The sequence below is a fragment of the Brassica rapa genome, chromosome A06 (genome assembly GCF_000309985.2).
Source record: "Brassica rapa cultivar Chiifu-401-42 chromosome A06, CAAS_Brap_v3.01, whole genome shotgun sequence".
Taxonomy (NCBI): Eukaryota; Viridiplantae; Streptophyta; class Magnoliopsida; order Brassicales; family Brassicaceae; genus Brassica; species Brassica rapa.
Genome location: NC_024800.2, coordinates 28,131,142 through 28,153,234, shown reverse-complemented (window position 1 = coordinate 28,153,234; position 22,093 = coordinate 28,131,142). Strand labels below are relative to the sequence as shown.

Sequence of the window (22,093 nt, the reverse complement as noted above, 5' to 3'; positions counted from 1 at the left end):
TATTAAAATAAATTAAACAATCATAGTAACCATATAATAAAAATTAAAAAAATTATATATTTATATATATATATATTATATTTTAAATTTTTAAAAACGAGTATAAATTACTAAAACTGTTATAAGTTTCAAATTCAAATTTTGGGATCTATGATTTAAAATTTTTGTTATGACATGATACAAATAATTAAAAAATAATATAAGTTGAAAGTCTCATTTAATAAGTATCAAAAATAAAAGATATATAAATATATGTATCATTTTAAATTAAACTATATGCCATATAAAAATACATATATATCTTAATTTTGAAATTTACTTTGAACATTTTTTTAATAAAAAATTTGAAAAAATATTGATAACTTAATTTTTTTTAATATTATAAATGGCTTAAACCATTAATCCCACAATGAAAATTTTATTATCACTAATTTAGACTTTTTGCTATAAAAGATACAAATGACAAAAAAGAGAGCAAAAAATATCATCTAATAAATATTAATATTAAAATATATCATATATATGTTACTATCATTTAAATTTAATTATATATCTTATCAAATAGAAAAAATATTTTTTCAATTTATAAAATTTATTTATATGTTCGCACCAATTTAATTATATAAGTAGTAGATAATGACTTTTTAATTATTCAATATATATTTATTATTTTATAATAGGTTATAAACATATAATATATAAAATAATTTATATATATAATGTCCATTCCGCGCAAGGAGCGGATCTTAACCTAGTTTACATCTATTTTTATACGTACGTTAGATAAAAGTTTCAAACTCTTTAGTTTTTTTTAACGTAAGTCTCGAGAGTATAGCCTAGAAATAAGTTTGAAGATTCTATTTAGGGTATTGCAAAATAGTTTTAAAGCATTTGTATTATGGAATTCAAAAATCGCACATAATTGTCACATATTAGATCCAATTTATCGAGTTAAATAAATATATATAATCTTGACTTTGTTTGTTCTTTCGTTTATTTCCTAATGATTTTCAAACGTTTACCTCTATATTATCGTTTTCAACCGTCTTGTTTCATGGTTTTGAATCAGAAATTTTGTGGTCCTACACATCAACCTTTGTTACAAAATAACCAAAAAAAAAAAAAATTCTGAAACGTTCCTTTAATAATCAACAAGAACTTGATCAATATAACGAAACAAACCAAAATTATTTTTAAAATCCTTAATTAAGGAGAAACTTAAAAACCTAAGCTTTTGTGCAAGTATATTCAATAGTGAGCGTAATATCTTTTTTGCAGTGACTCGGACCAAACATCTCGTCCGAATTGTTAAGCTCACACTTGAGTTTTCCAAGACAATTCTGCACAAAAATACTTAACAATAAGATTCATTGAGATATTTATTATTCACTAATCCCCAACATATTGTCAATATTTATTGATTTTTCGCTAACCTTTTCGACCACCCTCAAGGCAGCTGGTGCACCGCAATTGCCATGTCTATTATCTTTACAACCACCGATAGGATTTCCATAATCAGCGAAATTGATTTTTGTAATAATGTCTTTAGGTGATTCATCACAAAAAAGATACAGCTTTGGAATTTCAGCACCTATACTTATACAACTAGTATATTCTTTGCCATGTTGTTTGGAATTAGAGAGAAAACGTTTCCAGTTACTGTCGGTTCGGTTGCCTCCTACATCATCAGAAATGTCTATATTTGAAGCTAAATCAAACACAAGTGAATAAAATAGAACTAGAAGTAAAATGTAGCCTCGATAACGGCAATCTGAAGCATACATTTTTTTGTCCTCGTAATCAAAGGTAACAAGAATGTATTAACTACTTATGGACGCAGTTATATAGTCTTTTTAACTTGGATTAGTTAAGGTTTTGAGAGGCAAATTCGTATGTAGATGTGGCCACGCAAATTTCTCTAAATTTGTATTTCTATTTCTCAATAACGTTCATGGTTTTCGGAAGGGAGTTGTTTCTGACTTTTCCACCATTGCTTATTAATAGATTTGTGTTTCCAGTAAAAAGAAAAGATAATATTTATAACTTTTACACTATCCATATTAAATTAAAATACGCATATAATTTACTCATCAAATCCCTATTGTTTTAACTTTAAATTTTTATATAGTTTTTTTTAATTTTTAAGAATATAACTAGACAAATTATTCAGAAATTTTGATTCAATTCATTATCTTTTTGTTTCGAACCGAAAAATCTGGATATCCATTACTCTACGAAGCAAATCAAATACAAAAATGCAATATCCATAAAAAAAAAACAAATCACAAATATCAATATTTATAGAAACGAATATCCAATTTGATCTCTTATATGCATATATATATATATATACATATATTTAAATATTATTTATAAGTTATATATTGTAGTTTATATAAATGTTACAATATTTTTGTTTTTAAAAAAAATTATTTTAAGAATTTTATTTTTCATTTATTATTTTTTTAAAAATGTCATTTAATACTAATTAACAGTATCTTTATATATTTATCAACTATCTTCATATACTTTTACATACACATACAAGTGCACATTAACGTGAGCACATTATAACTAAATATTTACCACAACTAAAATATCTAATTTTTTTGAAAGTTAAAATATTTTTTTCTTAATACTTCTTTCACTATCGACCAAATTGTAGTAAAATTATTTGTCTTAATAATTTTTTTTTTAACTATTATCCGTTTAGAAACTATAATATGAAACCATTGCTTCGACATCACGATTATCTAAGATTCATAACATGAAAACAAACAAATAATAGTAACTTTTGATTATCACAGGAAAAAAATAACCAAAAACATCAAATATTTTAACCGAATAAACCAAATAAATATTGATTTAAAATGATAGTTATATTTTAGGAGATTAAAAACAAAAAAATAATTTAAAACCGAAGCTATATCCAGATTAAACAGATTAATGTCTCCTTATTAAAAAAATAACGAAACTAATAATCACATTTCGCCCAAGACGCGGATTATTACCTAGTTCTTACAATACACTTACAAACATAAAAAATGACTAATCCACAAATTCACCCCAAGTATGATACTTTTAACTTTTTGGTGACTAACTACAACAAGAACTATTACTCACATCAACAAGCAAAATTTTGAATCAACAAAACAATAAACATTATCATAAACTTTAGAAAGAATCTATATTATTTAAAACACATTAGCTTACGAAAACTTCATCAAAATATGAAATAACAAAGTAACACCCAAGTTATCACTATCAGCTTTTTGTATGAAACATCCTACCGTCTTTTGATCGAATATTATGTAAAGGTATTTTTAAAAGAATGTTGTTAAAGACACCTAGTGTACGTATCTAATAATCTTTAGTTATAATGTTTAAAACAATAATCTTCAAAATTTTCATTTGTCTGAAATAGAAAAACTTCATATTTTTTTTTAAATATGTTACGATTGGATATTATTTTGATTCGATATATGTATATATTTTTTTAAAATATATATTTATCGAATATTATGAAACATCCTACGGTCTTTTGATCGAATATTATGTAAAGGTATTTAAAAAAGAATGTTGTTAAAGACACCTAGTGTATCTAATAATCTTTAGTTATAATGTTTAAAACAATAATCTTTAATTTTCATTTGTCTAAAATAGAAAAACTTCATATTGTTTTTTTTAATATATTACGATTGGATATTATTTTGATTCGATAAATGTATATATTTTTATATCATTTTTTATTTTATAAAAGCTTCGTATTGTTTTAAAAAATATTTTGATTGGATATTATATTTTGCTATATGAACTTGATGACACTCATTGTCTTCACATTTGGCAGCAAATAAACAATAATTGCATTTATATTTTTTTAACAAAAAAAAACATCATAAATTTTGATGTAGTAAGAAAATAGAGATAGATCCTAAAATAGTTTTAATTTAAGAAAACAACTAATCATTATTTTATTTATATCTTTATGTAATAACTAATCATTTTTAAATTGATAGAGCGTATATATTATATAAGACTTTTGTCAAAATTATTGTTTCACTAATTTATACTATATTTTTAATTTATCTATCTAAAATGTTAACTAGTTCATTGTATATTAATTTATAGAGTTTTCTTTGTAATAACAATAAATATATAAATTTTACGTTTTACAAAATGAATTTTTTTCTTTGAAAATGGGATCAAACGGTAAACTGGTAGAAGTACAAAAACATATTTAAGACTTTTGGTTTGTGTAAATAAACCGCTAGAAGTGAAAAACAAAGACAAAACGAAAGAAATCAAACGGTAAACTGAATGATCAACCGTAAAAAAACATTGAATAATTAAAAGAAAACAAAAACAAAAAGGAGAGTCCTTTTATTTCGATCGCACTTATGAGTCTTGTCATCTGCTTTAAACATGTGGGAACCAAGTACGTGGTATCCACTCAAACTGGCTCACAATTACTCCAGAATCCAAGAAAAAAGGTTTCATGTTAGCTTCAACATTTTACCAAAAAAAAAAAAAGTTTCATATTCTCGTGTGATTATTCACTTCTACCTGCATCTCTCTAATGGTACATAGATAATATATATAAATACGCACTCTTCTTTCACCGACCTCCGACACGAAAAGGCAGGTCCTTTTTGTGTGTTTCTGTCAATTCCACTACTTCACCATGAATGTTATAATGGGTTCTTCTTCTTCTTTTGCAGCTTTCTTTATTTATCTATGTTTCTTGGTGGGGTTTGAGTTGTTTCATGACTCATTCATTCTCTGTACAAAACCTAGTGGTGGCCAGCCCTGTTGTTTCCACTTTCTTGATTTAGAAGGAACAAAAAAATGGCTAGAGTTATGTTGGTGAACTTTGGGTTTTTATTACTAGTGATGATCTGTTTTGGGTTTCTGTCAAACACTTTGGGACAACAACAAGACGATGATGGTGATGACGATACTGCTGTTTACATTGTCACACTTAAACAGCCTCCTTTTGTTCATCTATTTGAGGAAGAAGACCTTAAACAGATTAGACATAGACACCAAAGTCCTAAGCATGGCCACACTTCTAAATTCAAACCAAAGTTACAACCAAGGTACAGAAAAAAATATTTATTTTTTAAATTGTCCTTAGATTCTCTGTATGTAGTAGCTTTAGTTAAACCATCTTTGTATTAATTTGAATTTCTAAATAGAAACATTTCCAGGAAACGTCATGGGAGGGGGAGGCCAAAAAGACCACCATCTATTGCTCAAACTCATGATTCTTTCTTGAGAAAGACATTGAAAGGAGAGAAATATATAAAACTCTATAGCTACAATTATCTAATCAATGGATTTGCTGTGTTCGTTAGCTCACAACAGGTAATATATGTAGTTCTTGATCATTGTATAATAAGGACTTATCTGACATTGATTTTCATTTGATTCTTGAAGGCTGAGAAGCTTTCAATGAGAAGAGAAGTAGCAAACATAGTGTTGGACTTCTCTGTTAGGACAGCAACAACATATACTCCACAGTTTATGGGTTTACCAGAAGGAGCATGGGTCAAAGAAGGTGGATTCGAGACTGCTGGAGAAGGAATAGTTATCGGATTTATCGATACTGGAATCGATCCGAATCATCCTAGTTTCAGTGACAAAGACATTAACTCTCAGCATTCATATCCAACCCCTAAGCATTTCTCAGGTGTTTGTGAAATCACACCAGATTTTCCATCAGGGTCTTGCAATAAAAAGCTGGTTGGAGCTAGGCATTTCGCGCAATCGGCTATAACTAGAGGAACCTTTAACTCCTCTGAAGATTATGCTTCTCCATTCGATGGAGATGGTCATGGAACGTAAGTGTGACTACTGAATGTGTTGAGTATATTATAGAAAACAGAGTTTTGTAGCTTAAAATTTGTTACTGTTGATATATATGCAGACACACAGCTTCGATTGCTGCTGGTAACCATGGAGTTCCAGTGATAGTTTCTAACCATAGCTTTGGAAATGCTAGTGGAATCGCTCCTCGTGCGCAGTAAGTAAACAAACAAAACAAAACCAGGATCAATGGTTAAATATATACAAACTAACTAAAACTCTTATATCCAGTATTTCTGTTTACAAGGCATTGTACAAGAGTTTTGGAGGCTTTGCTGCAGATGTTGTTGCAGCTATAGATCAGGTTTACAATAGAACAAACTAAATATAACTGAATGTTTCACATTTTCTTCCAAACATAAGGTTTTTGAAAAGTGAGTATGAATTTTTCAGGCAGCTCAAGATGGAGTAGATATACTAAGTTTATCGATTACACCGAACCGAAAACCTCCTGGTGTTGCCACTTTCTTCAACCCTATAGACATGGCCATACTTTCCGCTGTGAAAACCGGAATATTTGTAGTCCAAGCTGCAGGAAACACCGGTCCATCGCCCAAGAGCATGTCATCTTTTAGTCCTTGGATTTTCACAGTTGGTGCTTCTTCTCATGATAGACTTTACTCCAACTCCATAACCCTAGGCAACAATGTAACTATTCCAGGCGTAGGATTCTCAAGTAAGTCATTATTTCATAACCGGCATGATCGAAAAATATGGATTTATAAATTGTTTGATTTGTTTCTTTGATATAGGTCCTACTGATGATGGAAAGATGTACAAGATGGTCTCAGCTTTTCATGCCTTGAACAATACTACTTCTGTAGATACAGACATGTATCTAGGTGAATGTCAAGATTATGAAAATTACAATCAAGAGCTTGTCTCGGGGAATCTCTTGATGTGTAGCTATTCTGTTCGTTTCGTTCTTGGGCTTTCGACTATAAAGCAAGCTTTAGATGTTGCCAAGAATCTATCAGCAGTTGGTGTTGTGTTCTATATGGACCCGTATGTTCTTGGTTTTCAGTTCAATCCAACGCCAATGGATATGCCTGGAATCATAATTCCATCTGCAGAAGATTCAAAGGTATATAAGATCATCATAACCAAAGTTTTTTTTAAAAATGAACTAACGATATGTTTTTTTTTTTTTTGCAGATTTTACTTAAATACTATAACTCTTCTATTGAGAGAGATGCAACCACCAAAGACGTTGTTGAATTTGGAGCAGTTGCAGCCATTGAAGGCGGTTTAAACGCTAACTTCAGTAACAAAGCTCCTATGGTTATGTATTACTCAGCAAGAGGACCTGATCCAGAAGACAACTCTTTTAACGACGCTGACATATTGAAACCTAACCTCGTAGCTCCTGGAAACTCTATTTGGGGTGCTTGGAGCTCCGGTTCCATTGATTCAACCGAGTTTGAAGGTAAACATTATTATTACAAAAGTGATGACAGAGGGTTCTTTCTGTAAAGTCACTGACATTTGGATTAAAATGTGTTGTGTTTACTTTGTTTCAGGTGAGAAATTTGCAATGATGTCCGGTACAAGCATGGCTGCTCCTCATGTAGCTGGTGTGGCTGCACTAATCAAACAAACCTACCCGAACTTTAGTCCTTCGGCAATAGCATCTGCACTTTCAACAACCGCTCTTCTTAATGATAACAAAGGAGGTCCCATAATGGCTCAGCGTACTTATGCCAATGCTGATCAAAGCCTAATTAATGCAACACCGTTTGATATGGGAAGCGGTTTCGTGAACGCCACGGCAGCTTTAGACCCTGGTTTAATATTTGATACTAGTAAGTTTATATTTAAAAATTGGATTACACAACTAAACTTTTTCTTTTATCAATTCATCAAAATGTATTATTTGTAGGTTTTGAAGACTATATGTCATTTCTTTGTGGAATCAATGGCTCAGATTCAGTGGTGTTTAACTACACTGGGATTGATTGTTCTTCTAACAACAGCTCAAGAATCAGCGGTTTTGATCTCAACTTGCCATCAATCACAGTATCAACCCTTAATGGCAAGCAAGTTTTCAAAAGATGGGTGAGAAACATAGCTGGAAATGAGACGTACAATGTTGGTTGGAGTCCTCCTTATGGTGTTTCAATGAAGGTATCTCCTGCTCAGTTCTCTATAGGAACGGGAGAAACTCAAGTACTAAGCATAACCCTCGAGCCGACAAAGAACAGTTCAAGTTCTAGTTTCGGAAGAATAGGTTTGTTTGGAAAGGCAGGACACGTTGTGAATATTCCTGTATCTGTCATAGCTAAAATCGTTTTGAGCTGATTGATAGATATATAATATTTTCTTTCTCTTACCATTCAATTGTTAAAGATACAATTTTATTTTATTTTAATGAAAATGTAAAACCATAGAAATGTTTCCAACAACAATTTTCATGCGTTTCCTCCAGCTTTGTTAAGTTTGCTTGGGGAAGAAGGTAGCTTCTCTGATTCCTCTTGAGCTCCAGATGGGTTTGTTGGAACGTTAGGGTTGACCATTGTGAAAGGTGGGTACTTGGGGAAAGGCCAGCCCATTACTGGAAACTTGTGGCTGAAGAATCCAGCAATCATGGCTTTTGCATGGTCGATCATTCCCATTGGAGATGAGTCATCGATCATGGTTTGTGGTGATGCTAGTTCTGACTGCGGTTTTGGGAGACGGAGTGAGAGTGCAGGTTGAGAACTGAGGAAGAAGACGACGACGAGGAGGAGTAAACAGAAAGAAGAAACCTTTGAGATTTTTGACATTGTTGCTTGGTGTTTGCTTTTGTGATATTTGTGTGTGTTTATGTTCTTTATGGGGGTTTATTTATAAGTGGCGATTTGGAGTTTGGAGAATAGAAAACAGTTGGTGTTTTTAACGTTGGGTTTCTACTTCTCACCTAAACAAAGCAGTTTTCGAATTAAAGCTTTCATGTTTTGAGCATGATCGTGAGAGATGAGTTATGGGTTTCACTATTCAGATTTGTTAGTCCACAAGAATCAAGCAGTTAACAAAGGTATCAACATCGTAGAGATTTATGATTAAAATTCACAGTCAGAAATGTATGTTACTTGTAACTGTATTATACTACTTGTACGTAGTGTAGTAAAGTACAATAAGGTGATACAAACAGGTGAAGAACCATGTAGTATATGGATGATGATGAATACAGTGGATAAATCAAATCAGAATATAGTCGGGTCCATCACATTTAACAACCAAAAAGAGAAAGTTTACTAACAGAGTAATAGACAAGGCAAATGCATAGATGCTTACACAAATAACTCAAGAAAGCAAACAAGTAAGAAACAGGGGGAAGACACACGTGTGTGTGTGTGTGATTTTGAAGAGGCGATGTTTTCAAGGGACGACGGAGGGAGATGCTCATGCGGTGGTGGAGATGGAGCATTTATTAGGCTGAACGAGACGAGAGATGGAAACGGCGGATATAATGAGCATAAGTACCACGCCGGCGAAGGCTGCGATTAGTGCTCCGGCGCCGTGATCGCAGTAAGTGGCGAATCTGTCACAGATTTTGTCCCATCTGGCGTGTTTGTTCCCGTTCTTCCCCACCTCCGCCATGAACCCCGCCGCGTTTGCTGCCGCCGATAGCAGAGTCACATTCAGCTGTTTTTAAGTTTTTTTTTTTCATAAGCCAAGAAGAAGCCAAGTCAGTAAAAAAATCTGAAAATTCAATTTTTTAAAACTAATATTTGACAAAAAATGTCAATATTATTTAAAATTTCATGAAATCCACATGATCTATAAAAAAATGTGAAAATATTTATAATCTTGATTTTAAAAAAGTAAAAAAAAAACATTAATACATCTACTAGTCCACCTTCTCCAAGTAGTTGGTCTAGTAGTTAACAACTAAGGACTTTTGAGAAAAATTAATATATTCATATGAGTGTATATATGTATTTTGAACAAAAAAAAGTGTAGATTTATATATGCAAAAAAATAGAATTATAGGACTTTTTACTAAAAATGATAATATTTTGGTTTTGAAAACAAATTTATCAACATAATTTTTAAAAGATTATGCTGTATGAGATTTTTGATAAATTTAATTATGATATATATAAGAAAAAATTTAGTTAAAAGTATATGTATGTCTAATATATATTAAAAAAAGTTCTATATTTTTCACAAAATGAAAATAAAAACCACTGATATGAGGCTCTAGACCATCACACTACTTAGACCACATAGCAAAGCTGGCACTGTGTTTACCATGTCGAGAATAGCGATGGAGAGGAGACGAAAACCAGTGAGTTCCGTCTTTCCTCCAAATAGCTGAAGAGCAATCATCAGCAAGTTGTGGAAGCTAACCATTGCATTAGCCACTACAAAATATCTTTTCTCCCAACAACAAAACCATCAAAACATGATTAGCCTAAAAAATTAACATTTTGGAATCTCAAAATTCTAATTCTAAAGTAATAAAAGCTTACACAAAAGCTGGAGTGTGTTGGAACTTAGCAGTGAAGGTAGCTTTGATCGGAGTATTTCCAACGTTGCCCACAACAAAAGTCTTCGTCTCTTTGTTCAATCCCATTACAATTGCTGCTGATAACGTAGCCAAGAAGGCAAGTACTCTTAGCCCTAAGAGTATTTTGCTGCTCTTACCGCTCGTAGCAGCTAACACGAGCTTTGCAACCGCCATTTTTTTGGAGATTAAGGTGGTAAATTAAATTTGTGTTGTGTTATAATGTGTAGAGAGTGTTGCCTATATATTAGTGTTTGGTCTTTTGTCTGACCATCTAACTTTGGAGGGTTTATTTTAGGTTCTGGTTGTTGTGAAGATTTCAGTGCAAAGAACTCTAGATTTGATTTTTCTTCTTTATGTATTGTTTCTTCTGTGGCAAGTTAACTTTTTCTTCGGATAATCTCATCTACCCAAATCTTAAACAAGTATTGACTTCTTGACTTTTCATATGTTTCTTTGATTTATATAAAAATAATAAACAAAATTATTATATTGTGTTTGTATTTATCATAGTGTATCGATTTTAAAATGAACCAATAGCTTTTATCCATTTCAAGCTATTTTCTAAACTGAACATCATAAACTGGAATATCACAAGAATAAAAGTTTATGCACTGAACCATTTTGTGACGTTGGAGCTTTCCACCATTTTTTTCTCACCACACACTGATTTAATCCAAACCAGAGCCGGTTCAACCGGCCAAGACAGAACAATACAACTCAATAACTCAATAACCGGAATAACAAGATTAAAGACGAACAATACAGCTCAAAAACTCAATAAAAGCAGACCAAAACCCATCGGTTCTCAACCTCATTAAAATGGAGATCAAGAAACCAATTCTTGGGGGTTAAAAAGAAAAATAACCATAAAGTTCAGAGACATAAACAGATGTTTTCCAATGTTATTACTTAGTTATATGCACAAAATCAAACAAAGAAAGAAACCGAATCTCCTCGGATTACTTATTAGCGGTTGTTACTCCAACAACAACATTGCTCACCTGCAAGTGTTTTTTTTTGTATCACAAACAAGTCAATTCGCTAAAATCCGGACACAACACAACACCTGTGTGGCTTTCTTTGCTTTCGCGACTGTCTGTTTAGATTAGGAAATTATCTTGTTTGAACCTCAATTGAAAAAACATTAACAGGATAAAAACTAAAAATATAACTGGTTTGGCCTATCGGCCTAGGTGGTGAGTACCGCTCGGTTTAGTGACTGAGTTGGGGCTTACAATAAGCACATGAGCATAGAGTATATTTGAATGAGCTAACTTTGTCCACTGTCTTTCTTGGTATCCTCTCATGTACTTAGTAATGAATCTAGAGAAATACCCAATCTACAGTTGTGAGACCGAGTTTCGTCCACAAGACTGGCAGTAAATACAGAGCTCGCATATTTGTTCACTTTTGGAGAACAAACAAACAAAACTAATGTAAGATGCACCTTATAGCAAATAGATGACAATTTACTAGAGAAAAAGAAAGACTTCTCGTTCTTCTTTTTTTTTGATCAAAAAGAAAGACTTCTCGTTCTTCTTGTATGCCCACCTGGTAGCATAGCTATTATTCCAATAATTAAATATATTTCAGAATTAATTCTTAAAAAAAAATCAATAAAAATAATGGGAAAAAAATGATGAGCTACATGTTAATTCCTAAAAAGAAAAACAGGGCCCAGCTCAAACTGGAGTGTTTCATATATTGAGCTAGTCAAAGCGAAACCTAACACAAATTCATCGTAAACTGCATTGATTATATAAATAATTTTATTTATCTCAAATACTATTGATCAGAGATTTGTAATTAATAACGACTTACATTTATTTCAGTTATTTTTTAAATCTTTGTGAAAAATGTCAAAACAACACTTATTCAGAAACACAGGGAAAGAGTATAAAGCAAAAAGTATTCCCAAAACAATAAATAAAAATAACGGCGGATAAAAGAAGGAATATTAAGAAGAACTGGACTCTGTAACGGCTACTTCCAAAGTACCGTTTCATTATTGTATTAAGCTACGCTGCTCAGCACGCTCATCTATCACATTTACACGCAGAAGTCAGAAACAGAGAGAGAAGAAGAAGAAGAAAAACAACAACTTTTTGCCCCTTTCTCATAAACACGAGGAGAAGAAGAATTGTTTTCTTTTCTTCTCCAACACTTGATGAACATTTTCAAGAAGGTAATCGCCATGAACATTTTCAGGAAGAAGACTACTCCCAAAGGTAAAAAAAAAAAAAAGATAAAAACATTACTCCATTTTCTATCTGAATTTAATTTTTTTTCTTCTGGAAATTTCATTTGCATCTGCTAAATTGGCTAAGAAAAGTATTATTTCCTGTTGACCAACAAATTTGATCTGAAAAAAGATGGCGCCTTTAATTGGTCAAAATTGAATCTTAGAGTGTGAGTGGGTATTTTGCTGGGTTCTTCTTATTTTACATAATAAAAAGCTTTTTTGATTCCTTAAACTAGATTTGTTGTGCAAACTCTCAAAAAGGGAAACTAGTAAGTTTGGTCATTACAGTGCTTTGGTTTTGTTACTTAGTTAAGATTCTATTGAGAAGTTGTGAGATTTTTATAACTGCTGCAGATGCCCTTCGAACCAGCAAGAGAGAAATGGCTGTGGCTACACGAGGTAAAGTATAGCTTCCTCCTTCCTATCTTTCTTTTAAGTTAGATTTTTGTGTTTAATTGCCAATAATACCAAAAAAAATTGCAATTGAAATCCGAGACTGGTATATTCCAATGGTGTTGCAGGTATCGAGAGAGAGATTTCATCTCTTCAGCTGGAGGTAGATACCATATGTATACTGTGAGCACCCTTTTGTTCATATAAGTTATCTTACCGTTTTGATTAAATCTCACAAATCAGGAGAAGAGACTAGTTGCAGAAATCAAGAAAACAGCTAAAACTGGAAACGAGGCAAGTACCAACTTCCATTTCCTCCCAACCAATCTCATCCACTATATCTCTAGCAAATGGCTTATTCCTTTTTCATTTAACATTGTTAGGCGGCGACAAAGATTTTAGCACGTCAACTAGTTCGATTGAGGCAACAGATTACAAACTTACAGGGAAGCCGTGCTCAAATTAGGGGTGTCACCACTCACACACAGGTTTACTTTCTCTACATTCGACATCAGCTAAGCTAAGTTCTATTATAAAAGTCCTGAGCTAAATCTCTGTTCGCGTTGGTTAGGCTTTGTATGCCAGCACTTCCATTTCTTCTGGTATGAAGGGTGCAACCAAAGCTATGACTGCAATGAACAAGGTAACGTTAGTTTATTTTCATTGATAGGAATAGGATGATGCTATATTGTACTTTTATAAAGAACAACTTCATTCATTAATTAATACCTACCTTGTATTTTCAGCAAATGGCACCAACGAAACAAGCCAAAGTGATTAAGGATTTCCAGAAACAGTCTGCACAGCTAGACATGACGGTAAGTGATACATCCATCCCCCACATGTTATTTGGTGAGATGTTTGGTTTGTTTATAATGTTGTGTGTTTACAGATAGAGATGATGTCAGAGGCAATTGATGAAACACTTGACAAAGATGAAGCTGAAGAAGAAACAGAAGATCTCACTAACCAGGTTCTTGATGAGATTGGTGTTGGTGTTGCATCTCAGGTTAGGGGCTTCTTCTTCTTCTTTTCCATTTATCCGGTTTAGTCAAAACAACTAATATGCGTCTATGTTTCATTTGTTTTGAATAGTTATCTTCAGCTCCAAAAGGTCGGATCGCTACAAAAACTGCAGCTCCTCTTGCTACCACTACAACTACTACCAACAACAACAGGTACGTACTGTCAATATCTGAGCGTGAGCTCATGTTTGGTCATTGTAAACTCTAGTGAAGAAATTAAGAAAAAAATCTTGTGTATATATTTAAACTTGTAGCTCTGAATCAAGTGAAGTAGATGAGCTTGAGAGGAGGCTGGCTTCACTGAGACGAATCTGACAGTCACATCTTATCAAGATACTTGGGAAATGCATGATGTATGAAGAAAAAGAAACAGCTTCCTTTTCTTTCTTTTTTTGCTTGTGATCTCTGTATAAACCAAACGCTTTTAGAAAGAAGTGGAATTACAAACGCTTTCTTTGAATAAAAACTCTCTGTAAAATGCGTTATTTGACTTTGAAAGAAACATAGTCAGAAATTGTTCACAAACTTTTGTTGTATTCCCTAATATGTATTCATTCTCCTTTTAGTGAGTTAAATGCTTTATCAATGCTAGGCACTTGTGTCTCAAAATTGTATGCCTTGCTTAGCTTATCATATCTTTCTCTCTTACTTTCTTAAGCTCATATGATTCTGTTATAAGTCTCGCAATATTTTTATGCAATTAAAATAGAAAACCCTTTGTTCAAAAGATATATATATATATATATATATCTTTGCGTGTTTGAAATATTTTATGGAATTTAAACCTATCATTATGGGTATAAATAGATATGACTCGTAATAAGTGTGACTGATAACAATATCCAATAGAGCGAAAGAGAAATGGACGAAAACAGTGCTTGGCTACTGAGATTTGTTGTGTTTCTTCTAGTTGTTCTTTTGGTCCCAACCCAAACAGAATGTGTTCTTCCCTCTCAACAAAAACCACTCCCAGTACTCATTGTTTAGTGTTTCTTTCTCCCCGAGTTTGTTTATATGGCATAACTACATAACGTTTAATTTAAATTCATTGCCAGAAAGTCCTACAAAACTAAAAGCAAGATCTATGTGCTTGGTTTTTGGCAATTAAAGAATATAAGAAATATATATCACTTACAGGAAGGAAACTGATGTTCAGCTGGACCAATCAAATATATGTTGGAAATTCGAACATCAAAAAAAGCTAGTGGTGATAGTTTTTATCTTCATAATCTCTAGTCTCGGTTTCACCGTCATCTCTTCTAATTAGTCTTGAACCTATTAAATTTATCATTTACAGGAAGGAAACTAATTATGTTCAGCTCGATCGAAAAGATATATGCTGGCAAATCGAAGAGTAAAAAAGCTAGTGGTGATGTATTCCATCTACATAATCTGTACTCTGTGTTTCACCAGTATCTCTTCTAAAAGTCTGAAGCTATCAAGTTTCAAAGTATGAATGTTTTTTTTCTTTTCAGACATGTTAAAGCCTCGAAGCATGTTATTGGTATATATGTATGTTCATGGTATTCTGAAAATTCTAAGAAACTTTTTGGGCCATTACCGAAGCATATGAAGACTAGCTACAATTGAGATTCAAACGGAAGAATATATGACATTTTGATTCTGAATACTCACAGAAAATGGTTAAAAATATGATAAAGAAAACTAATTGCAAACCAAATTTCAAAGAGTTTCTGAATCAGTAGGAACCCCCACAAAAATATAACACTACAAGAAACAAGAACAAGCTTGCTATGGCGAAACGCTTTACCCGCTAGTTCCTTTATTCGAGAATAGTCTGAATCACTCCAGCACCAACAGTCTTCCCACCTTCTCTAATAGCAAACCTCATCCCTTGTTCACAAGCAACAGGCACGATAAGCTCCACAACAATCTTAACCCTATCACCTGGCATAACCATCTTAGACTCCTCATCCTTATCATTCATAATCTTAGTCACTTTACCAGTAACATCCGTCGTCCTCATGTAAAACTGCGGTCTATAACCCGCGAAAAACGGAGAATGTCTTCCTCCTTCTTCCTTCTTCAACACATACACAATGGCTTCAAACTTAGTATGAGGAGTAATCGATCCGGGCTTAGCTAAAACCATACCTCTCTGAATATCAGCCTTTTGTATACCTCTAAGCAACAATCCTACATTGTCTCCAGCCATTGCTTCGTCAAGAATCTTCTGGAACATCTCAACTCCCGTAACAGTGTAGTTCCTAGTCTCTCTTAACCCGACCAAATCAACAGTCTCTCCAACTTTAACCGTACCTCTTTCGACACGACCCGTAGCGACAGTACCACGACCGGTGATCGAAAACACATCTTCGACAGCTAACAAGAACGGCAAGTCCGTCTGTCTTGTCGGAATAGGGATGTAACTATCAACGGAATCCATCAACTCGTAAATCTTATCCACCCATTTGTTCTCACCTCTCTTCACGTTGGGATTCGCAGTGAGAGTCTCGACAGCTAACAAAGCGGAGCCGGAGATAATCGGAATATCATCACCGTTAAACTCATAAGACGAGAGAAGCTCACGAACCTCAAGCTCAACGAGCTCCAAAAGCTCAGCGTCATCAACCTGATCCTCTTTGTTCAAGAAGACGACCATGTCGGGAACGCCGACTTGCTTGGCCAAAAGAATATGCTCTTTAGTCTGAGGCATAGGACCGTCGGCGCCGGAGACGACGAGGATAGCTCCGTCCATCTGAGCAGCTCCGGTGATCATGTTCTTGACGTAATCTGCATGGCCAGGACAGTCGACGTGAGCGTAGTGACGATTCTCTGTCTCGTACTCGACGGTCGCGGTGTTGATGGTGATTCCACGAGCTCTCTCCTCCGGCGCCGCGTCGATCTCGTCGTACTTCTTGGCGACGCTGTTTCCCATGGAAGCTAAGGCCATGGTAAGAGCGGCGGTTAAAGTGGTTTTCCCATGGTCCACGTGGCCGATTGTGCCGATGTTGACGTGAGGCTTCTTCCTCTCGAATTTTCCTCTGGCGGCGCGTACGGTGAAGGCGGCGCGGCGGAGGGGGTGAGGGGAAGAGGTGGCGACGGAGAGGGAAGTGAGTGAAGGGAGGAAGGAGGAGGAGAGAGTTAGGGAAATGGTTGGAGAAGGGGAAGAGGAAGGAGAAGCAGCGTAGGAGGAATAAAGGAGTCTAGTGGAGGAAGAAGTAGCGGCGGGAGAAGAAAACGCCATGGGAAGAGCAGAGGAGGAGGAGAGTGAAGACGTTTGTGTGTGGAGTGTTATTTGTAATGGGGAGAAAAGGTATGAAGGCAAAAAAAAAAAATGAAGGGCTCTTATTTAAGGCCTATCCGTTACAGTGTGTGGGCCAAATCCTAATCTTTTTATTTACCTTTAGTTTCAATTTTTATTTCATTTTTTTCCAAAAATTAAATTAAAATATTTTATATTACGGGCTGACGTTAGAGTATGATTAATGGAAATTTTTAGTCAAAGAACATGATTATTGAAGGTTCTTAACATAATATAAGAACTTATCTTTTAATTTTTAATTAAAAAAATTAAAAAAAAGTTCTTAAATAAGAAATTTAAGAGTCAATTCTTAACTTTTTAGTTAAAAGTTAAAAAAACGAATTCTTATATTCTGGTAAAAACTCAATTCTGAGAACCCCAAGAACATGGTAAGAAAATGCTAGAGTAATTAGGAAGGCTTGTATTCTAATAGGGCTGCTTCCTCAATAATCATGTTCTTAGAAATCTTAATTTCTTACTTCATAGCCAATTTATTATTAATAAAATAATTTTATTGGTAGGGTGGTAAACTAGCCGATGTGTGTTCAGCGTTCGTGGCCATTTCTTCGCTTACGTGTAGCCTTATAGACCAACAAAACAAAACTGTTTGAAGAGAACAAATCGTGTCATTTTTGCAGACACTTGTTAGAGTTGACGTAGACACTAGGCGAGTCACATTCAAATTCAATCCATTCCGTCATTACACATTTTACAGCAGACATTTAGGACAGGCTTATAATGATTGAGAATTTGTGAGTGTAGCCGGTTTTATCACCAAGAAAGTAGGTTTCGAAATGCACTGCTCCACCTAACCAATAAAGATTCTAGGGATATTGAAGGCCTATAAGAGCATTTTCGTCCCTACTTCATTTTTTCCTCTAAAATGGAGTAAAAGTGAATATGGAGTAAGAAATACTTCAACTCAACTACATATCTCACTCCATAATGAAATTTACTCCATAAATGGAGTAATCTCTTTTTTGTTTGTTCATCACTTCATTATGGAGTGGAAAATGGAGTAGGATTGGAGCAATTTTATTCCATTTTCACTTTTATTCCATTTTGAAAGAAAAAATGAAGTTTTACATTGGAGATGCTCTAAGAGCACCCATAATGAAGTCCTTATGAACATAGTTGAAAGCTATCTTTAGATAAACTCTGAGCATTGCCTTAGGTTTGTTTCTCTGCAAACTATTTCCCTGCACAAGATTAGTAGCAAGAAGCACATTCTCGCAAGTAGTCTACCTGGAAAGAAAGCTGACATAGACTGTGAGATGATGCCATGGAAAATATACTTTAGTTTGTGGCTTACAATTAAGAAATAACCTTGTATATTGTGTCAAGGCAAGAAATGGGTCTGAAACCAGATGTTTGCGACACATTCAGAATTTTTGAAATCAACTCTGGAGTGGTTGCATTCCACTGCTTAAATAGGCAACCTGATGGAAAAAACTCTAGTATTACTTCTATTATTTCAAATATTAGCATCATAAGGCAATGCTTAAATAGAATTATTGTTCTCAGGTCTGTCATCTGAATAGATCTTTGTTCTAGATATCAAATAGATATTTGTTGTATTCAACCTCTAATCCATCTTTTCTGTTATAAAAAAAAATATTCACTAGTATGATAATGTCTGCCTTTATTTTTATTTTTTATTTTTTTGCTAAATTTTATAACAGGAAAGATGGATTGGAAGTTGAATACAACAAATATTTATTTGATACCTAGAACAAAGACCTATTCAGATGACGAAACTGAGACCGATAATTCAATGTCCACCTTTATTATCTACCATGAATATTGGAAAAACAAATTCGTCATTCCATTCATGCTCTATGATTTATATGGGTGCATCATAAATAATGCTTTTTGAACTTATTCCTTTGTCGCCTCTGCCGTAAGTTAATAGTTCATTCAATCGATTATAGTTGATGGTATTTCTTGTAAGAAAGTCTCAAATACCATAGTAGATGCTGATGTGAATTATTCTTCCAAATAACCAACTGCCACATGTTCCACTTTTGTCTCATCTATTAGAGCATCCACATCAATGAACCCCCTCTTGGGGTTCATTTTTTCAGTTTTTTATTATTAAAAATTTTTTCTTTTTCTTTTTGTTTTTTTTAAAAAAAAAAAAAAAAAAAAACTAGACCAATCGCGGACCGCCACGACATGTGGAGCCCGCGCTACAGTGATGAACTTTAGGAGAGAGGGGTTCAGCCAAGAGAGCTTTAGGAGAGAGGGGTTCATGGAATTGAATTTTTTTTTTTCTTGATTTCTGTGTGAACTCCCCCCATGAACCTTCAATGGGGGTGCTCTTACCCCTCGTCCTCTTTCATCATATAGCCCGATATCATATTCTTGCCTTGACACAATATACAAGGTTATTTCAGACCCATTTCTTACCTTGACACAATATAGTTAAATGGCTATTTCAGACCCATTTCTTGTATATTGTGTCAATGCCATAGAAATTCTACCACGTCATTTAACTATAAAAAAAAAAAATATTATTGCATATATATATATATAATAATAATAATAATAATAATAATAATAATCTATACAATACTAAAAGGAACATATGAGCTTCATTTAGACCATCCACGTAGGATGAAAAAATCGACCAATAGGAACCCTGCATTCAGACACGTCATCACAGCTTTGGTATCTATAATGGGGATGATTGGTAAGTGCTGTAGCTTTATATTTTTTGCTGTAGAATTTAATCTGTAGATTTATTTGCTGTAGCTTTCCTTGCTGTAGATTTCTAAAGCACTAATTTTTTGCTCTGGAAATAAAGCTCTCTACAGCTATATTTTGATTTTGCAGAGATTTTTTTGCTGTGAGTTTTTTAAGGAAAGCAAAGCTTGAATGATTGAGATATATAGCTGTAGACTAAATTTTGGCTGTCCGGAGCATCTACAGCCCCAACCAATCATCCCCAATGTTTTTCATTTGGGCTTTCGGAATAGTTGGCCCACAGTCAGGCATGACCACGCTTCTTTATCTTCAATGCTGACATCATGATAACCCTAATTTCATCTTCTTCGCGGTACACCAAAACTGAGTAACCGATTCACCACGATCTATGTTGAAGTCGTAAACTTAACATTTAATCTCAGTACTTCTCATTACATCACAAACCTTTGATCTCTTCGGATTCCTCACGATTGGAGCTTATAAATAAGCGTTTATGCGAACTGGGTCGTGGTGGGATCGGAGTGGTTTACAAGACGAGCCTCCAGGAAGGGCGTCCTGTGGCAGTCAAGAAACTGACCGACTCGGGTCTGATCAAGTCGCAGGAGGAGTTCGAGAGAGAGATGAGAAAACTCGGCAAACTGATGCATAAGAATATCATTGAGATCAAAGGGTACTACTGGACGCAATCTCTGCAGCTCCTGAGCTATGAGTTTGTCTCAGGGGAAGCTTATACAGACATCTCCATGGGGACGAGTGCGTTTGCTTGACTTGGCGTGAATGATTCAGCATCATTCTTGGGATAGCGATAGGTCTTGCTTATCTGCACAGGAGTAACATCGCTCACTACAATCTGAAAGCAACGAACGTGCTCATAGACGCAGCTACATGAGAGACCAAAGTCGCTGACTTTGGGTTGGCTAGGCTATTTGCCTCGGCGCTGGACAGGTGTGTCTTGAGTGGAAAGGTAAAGAGCACGTTGGGGTACACAGCCCTGAAGTTTGCATGCCGGACGGTCAAGATAACAGAGAAGTGCGATGTGTACGGGTTTGGGATCTTGGTGCTGGAGGTGGTAACGGGGAAGAGGCCGGTGGAGTATGCGGAGGACGATGTGATGGTGCTGAGTGAGACGGTGAGAGAGGGGTTAGAGGAAGGGAGAGTGGAGGAATTCGTTGACGGTAGGCTGAGAGCGAACTTTCCGGCGGAGGAGGCAGTACCAGTGCTAAAACTAGGGTTGGTATGTGGGTCCTAAGTGCCCTCGAATAGGCCGGAGATGGAAGAAGTGGTGAAGATAGTAGAGCTCATACAGTGTCCCTCTCAGGAGTTTGACTGACGACGACAAAATGGAACAATATTTCTTTATTCCTTCTTGAGTTTTCATATATATAAAAGTTCCATCTTCTTCTAAAGAAAGGTTTTGTTTTATTATGAGTTTATCATGCTAGCTGAGCTCAGTTCAAGGAATCTTTCACACTTGGGGGGTTTCATTGTAATCAAAATGTTGAAGGTTGTTTTTGGTTCATAAAGTAGATCAAAATGTTTGAGGTTTCTCTGTTTGTTATGCCCTTTCTATCATTCCCACATTTTTATTTGAATCTTTGAACATACATTAACATATTCAGAAGATGAGGAAAATAAGCGTAATGGAGAATACATAGTACATTTGAAAATCTTGATTTCGAAGGGATGTACAGTCGGTCAGCAAAATGATAAAGCAAAAATAAAAGGGAAATAGAGAAATCCACCACCACCACCATTGTGAAGTGAGAGACCCCAAGGTCCAAAGCTTAAATTCCAAGCATAAGCTTTTTCTGTAATGCTTTCATTATGTTTCGAGAGCTCCCACACACGTACTCATTTCTTTTCACCTTTTTTTTGTGACGCTCTTCTTTTCACTTTTATTATAGATAAATAATTTACGGTTATGATGAAGTGCTCACTTAGCGAATGAATGCTATAAAATATAGTACTCATTTTCATTTTAACACAGACTGCTCCAAGTAAGTGTTATAAACTTATAATCTAAAGTAAGTTTTCCGAGCAATTTTTCATATTAAATAAGTTCAAACTAATATGAACATTATTTATTTTACACTATTACTTAAAAT

General features: G+C 34.3%; 8 protein-coding genes and 1 long non-coding RNA gene across 11 annotated transcripts; 4 read left to right on the top strand and 5 right to left on the bottom strand.

Moving 5' to 3' along the window:
• Positions 1-773: 773 nt before the first annotated feature.
• Positions 774-4,281, bottom strand: LOC117125832 (beta-galactosidase 3). Its single transcript, XM_033272434.1, has 2 exons — positions 1,434-4,281; positions 774-1,340 (listed from the first exon to the last, which is right to left on the bottom strand). Exons 1-2 carry the CDS (start codon positions 1,782-1,784, stop codon positions 1,227-1,229), a joined length of 465 nt encoding a protein of 154 aa, XP_033128325.1. The 5' UTR covers positions 1,785-4,281; the 3' UTR covers positions 774-1,226.
• A 298-nt stretch (positions 4,282-4,579) lies between these two features.
• On the top strand, positions 4,580-8,251 carry LOC103827892 (subtilisin-like protease SBT2.3). 2 transcript variants are annotated; one of them, XM_009103453.3, is made up of 10 exons: positions 4,580-5,096; positions 5,208-5,364; positions 5,437-5,840; positions 5,927-6,022; positions 6,097-6,169; positions 6,259-6,541; positions 6,618-6,949; positions 7,021-7,291; positions 7,386-7,667; positions 7,745-8,251. In XM_009103453.3, exons 1-10 carry the CDS (start codon positions 4,846-4,848, stop codon positions 8,161-8,163), a joined length of 2,568 nt encoding a protein of 855 aa, XP_009101701.1. In that variant the 5' UTR covers positions 4,580-4,845; the 3' UTR covers positions 8,164-8,251. The 2 variants fall into 2 exon arrangements, with proteins under 2 accessions (XP_009101701.1, XP_009101698.1); XM_009103450.3 differs by having other exon boundaries at positions 5,196-5,364.
• LOC103827893 lies at positions 8,168-8,686 on the bottom strand. Its single transcript, XM_009103454.3, has one exon. The coding sequence runs from the start codon at positions 8,625-8,627 to the stop codon at positions 8,274-8,276; it is 354 nt and encodes a 117-aa protein (XP_009101702.1). The 5' UTR covers positions 8,628-8,686; the 3' UTR covers positions 8,168-8,273.
• A 300-nt stretch (positions 8,687-8,986) lies between these two features.
• Positions 8,987-10,847, bottom strand: LOC103827891 (CASP-like protein 1B1). The gene is made up of 3 exons (XM_009103449.3): positions 10,320-10,847; positions 10,099-10,222; positions 8,987-9,489 (listed from the first exon to the last, which is right to left on the bottom strand). The coding sequence occupies exons 1-3, from the start codon at positions 10,529-10,531 to the stop codon at positions 9,247-9,249; spliced, it is 579 nt and encodes a 192-aa protein (XP_009101697.1). The 5' UTR covers positions 10,532-10,847; the 3' UTR covers positions 8,987-9,246.
• Positions 10,848-12,275: 1,428 nt separating this feature from the next.
• On the top strand, positions 12,276-14,544 carry LOC103827890 (vacuolar protein sorting-associated protein 2 homolog 2). 2 transcript variants are annotated; one of them, XM_009103447.3, is made up of 11 exons: positions 12,276-12,585; positions 12,836-12,868; positions 12,954-12,998; positions 13,121-13,155; positions 13,236-13,286; positions 13,376-13,480; positions 13,564-13,635; positions 13,739-13,810; positions 13,885-14,001; positions 14,088-14,170; positions 14,272-14,544. In XM_009103447.3, exons 1-11 carry the CDS (start codon positions 12,525-12,527, stop codon positions 14,330-14,332), a joined length of 735 nt encoding a protein of 244 aa, XP_009101695.1. In that variant the 5' UTR covers positions 12,276-12,524; the 3' UTR covers positions 14,333-14,544. The 2 variants fall into 2 exon arrangements, with proteins under 2 accessions (XP_009101695.1, XP_009101696.1); XM_009103448.3 differs by lacking the exon at positions 12,836-12,868.
• Positions 13,389-13,932, bottom strand: LOC117125836. The gene is made up of 2 exons (XR_004448280.1): positions 13,726-13,932; positions 13,389-13,621 (listed from the first exon to the last, which is right to left on the bottom strand). It is a non-coding gene; the product is annotated as an uncharacterized LOC117125836 (long non-coding RNA).
• A 180-nt stretch (positions 14,545-14,724) lies between the features above and the next one.
• Positions 14,725-15,090, top strand: LOC103828119. The gene is made up of 2 exons (XM_018652528.2): positions 14,725-14,989; positions 15,073-15,090. The coding sequence occupies exons 1-2, from the start codon at positions 14,879-14,881 to the stop codon at positions 15,088-15,090; spliced, it is 129 nt and encodes a 42-aa protein (XP_018508044.2). The 5' UTR covers positions 14,725-14,878.
• A 493-nt stretch (positions 15,091-15,583) lies between these two features.
• Positions 15,584-17,305, bottom strand: LOC103827888 (elongation factor Tu, chloroplastic). Its single transcript, XM_009103446.3, has one exon. The coding sequence runs from the start codon at positions 17,223-17,225 to the stop codon at positions 15,801-15,803; it is 1,425 nt and encodes a 474-aa protein (XP_009101694.1). The 5' UTR covers positions 17,226-17,305; the 3' UTR covers positions 15,584-15,800.
• On the top strand, positions 17,224-21,237 carry LOC108872259 (leucine-rich repeat receptor-like protein kinase PXC2). Its single transcript, XM_033273588.1, has 4 exons — positions 17,224-17,256; positions 20,411-20,741; positions 20,792-20,853; positions 20,953-21,237. Exons 1-4 carry the CDS (start codon positions 17,224-17,226, stop codon positions 21,235-21,237), a joined length of 711 nt encoding a protein of 236 aa, XP_033129479.1.
• The last annotated feature ends 856 nt before the right edge of the window (positions 21,238-22,093 follow it).

What these genes read in the sequence shown, in the direction of transcription:
- LOC108872259 (XM_033273588.1), top strand. Translation starts at nt 17,224, where the DNA reads ATGGGAAGAGCAGAGGAGGAGGAGAGTGAAGAC. An exon ending in AGGAGGAGGAGAGTGAAGAC is followed by an intron (nt 17,257 to 20,410) that starts GTTTGTGTGTGG and finishes ATTTAATCTCAG; the next exon opens with TACTTCTCATTACATCACAA. An exon ending in ACAATCTGAAAGCAACGAAC is followed by an intron (nt 20,854 to 20,952) that starts GTGCTCATAGAC and finishes TTGAGTGGAAAG; the next exon opens with GTAAAGAGCACGTTGGGGTA.
- LOC103827890 (XM_009103447.3), top strand. Translation starts at nt 12,525, where the DNA reads ATGAACATTTTCAAGAAGGTAATCGCCATGAACATTTTCAGGAAGAAG. An exon ending in ACTCTCAAAAAGGGAAACTA is followed by an intron (nt 12,869 to 12,953) that starts GTAAGTTTGGTC and finishes TAACTGCTGCAG; the next exon opens with ATGCCCTTCGAACCAGCAAG. An exon ending in GTGTTGGTGTTGCATCTCAG is followed by an intron (nt 14,002 to 14,087) that starts GTTAGGGGCTTC and finishes TGTTTTGAATAG; the next exon opens with TTATCTTCAGCTCCAAAAGG.
- LOC103827888 (XM_009103446.3), bottom strand. Translation starts at nt 17,225, where the DNA reads ATGGCGTTTTCTTCTCCCGCCGCTACTTCTTCCTCCACTAGACTCCTT.
- LOC103828119 (XM_018652528.2), top strand. Translation starts at nt 14,879, where the DNA reads ATGGACGAAAACAGTGCTTGGCTACTGAGATTTGTTGTGTTTCTTCTA.
- LOC117125832 (XM_033272434.1), bottom strand. Translation starts at nt 1,784, where the DNA reads ATGTATGCTTCAGATTGCCGTTATCGAGGCTACATTTTACTTCTAGTT. An exon ending in CCTTGAGGGTGGTCGAAAAG is followed by an intron (nt 1,341 to 1,433) that starts GTTAGCGAAAAA and finishes ATTTTTGTGCAG; the next exon opens with AATTGTCTTGGAAAACTCAA.
- LOC103827893 (XM_009103454.3), bottom strand. Translation starts at nt 8,627, where the DNA reads ATGTCAAAAATCTCAAAGGTTTCTTCTTTCTGTTTACTCCTCCTCGTC.
- LOC103827891 (XM_009103449.3), bottom strand. Translation starts at nt 10,531, where the DNA reads ATGGCGGTTGCAAAGCTCGTGTTAGCTGCTACGAGCGGTAAGAGCAGC. An exon ending in CAACACACTCCAGCTTTTGT is followed by an intron (nt 10,223 to 10,319) that starts GTAAGCTTTTAT and finishes TTGGGAGAAAAG; the next exon opens with ATATTTTGTAGTGGCTAATG. An exon ending in CCATCGCTATTCTCGACATG is followed by an intron (nt 9,490 to 10,098) that starts GTAAACACAGTG and finishes ACTTAAAAACAG; the next exon opens with CTGAATGTGACTCTGCTATC.
- LOC103827892 (XM_009103450.3), top strand. Translation starts at nt 4,846, where the DNA reads ATGGCTAGAGTTATGTTGGTGAACTTTGGGTTTTTATTACTAGTGATG. An exon ending in AAACCAAAGTTACAACCAAG is followed by an intron (nt 5,097 to 5,195) that starts GTACAGAAAAAA and finishes ATTTCTAAATAG; the next exon opens with AAACATTTCCAGGAAACGTC. An exon ending in TCCAGGCGTAGGATTCTCAA is followed by an intron (nt 6,542 to 6,617) that starts GTAAGTCATTAT and finishes TCTTTGATATAG; the next exon opens with GTCCTACTGATGATGGAAAG.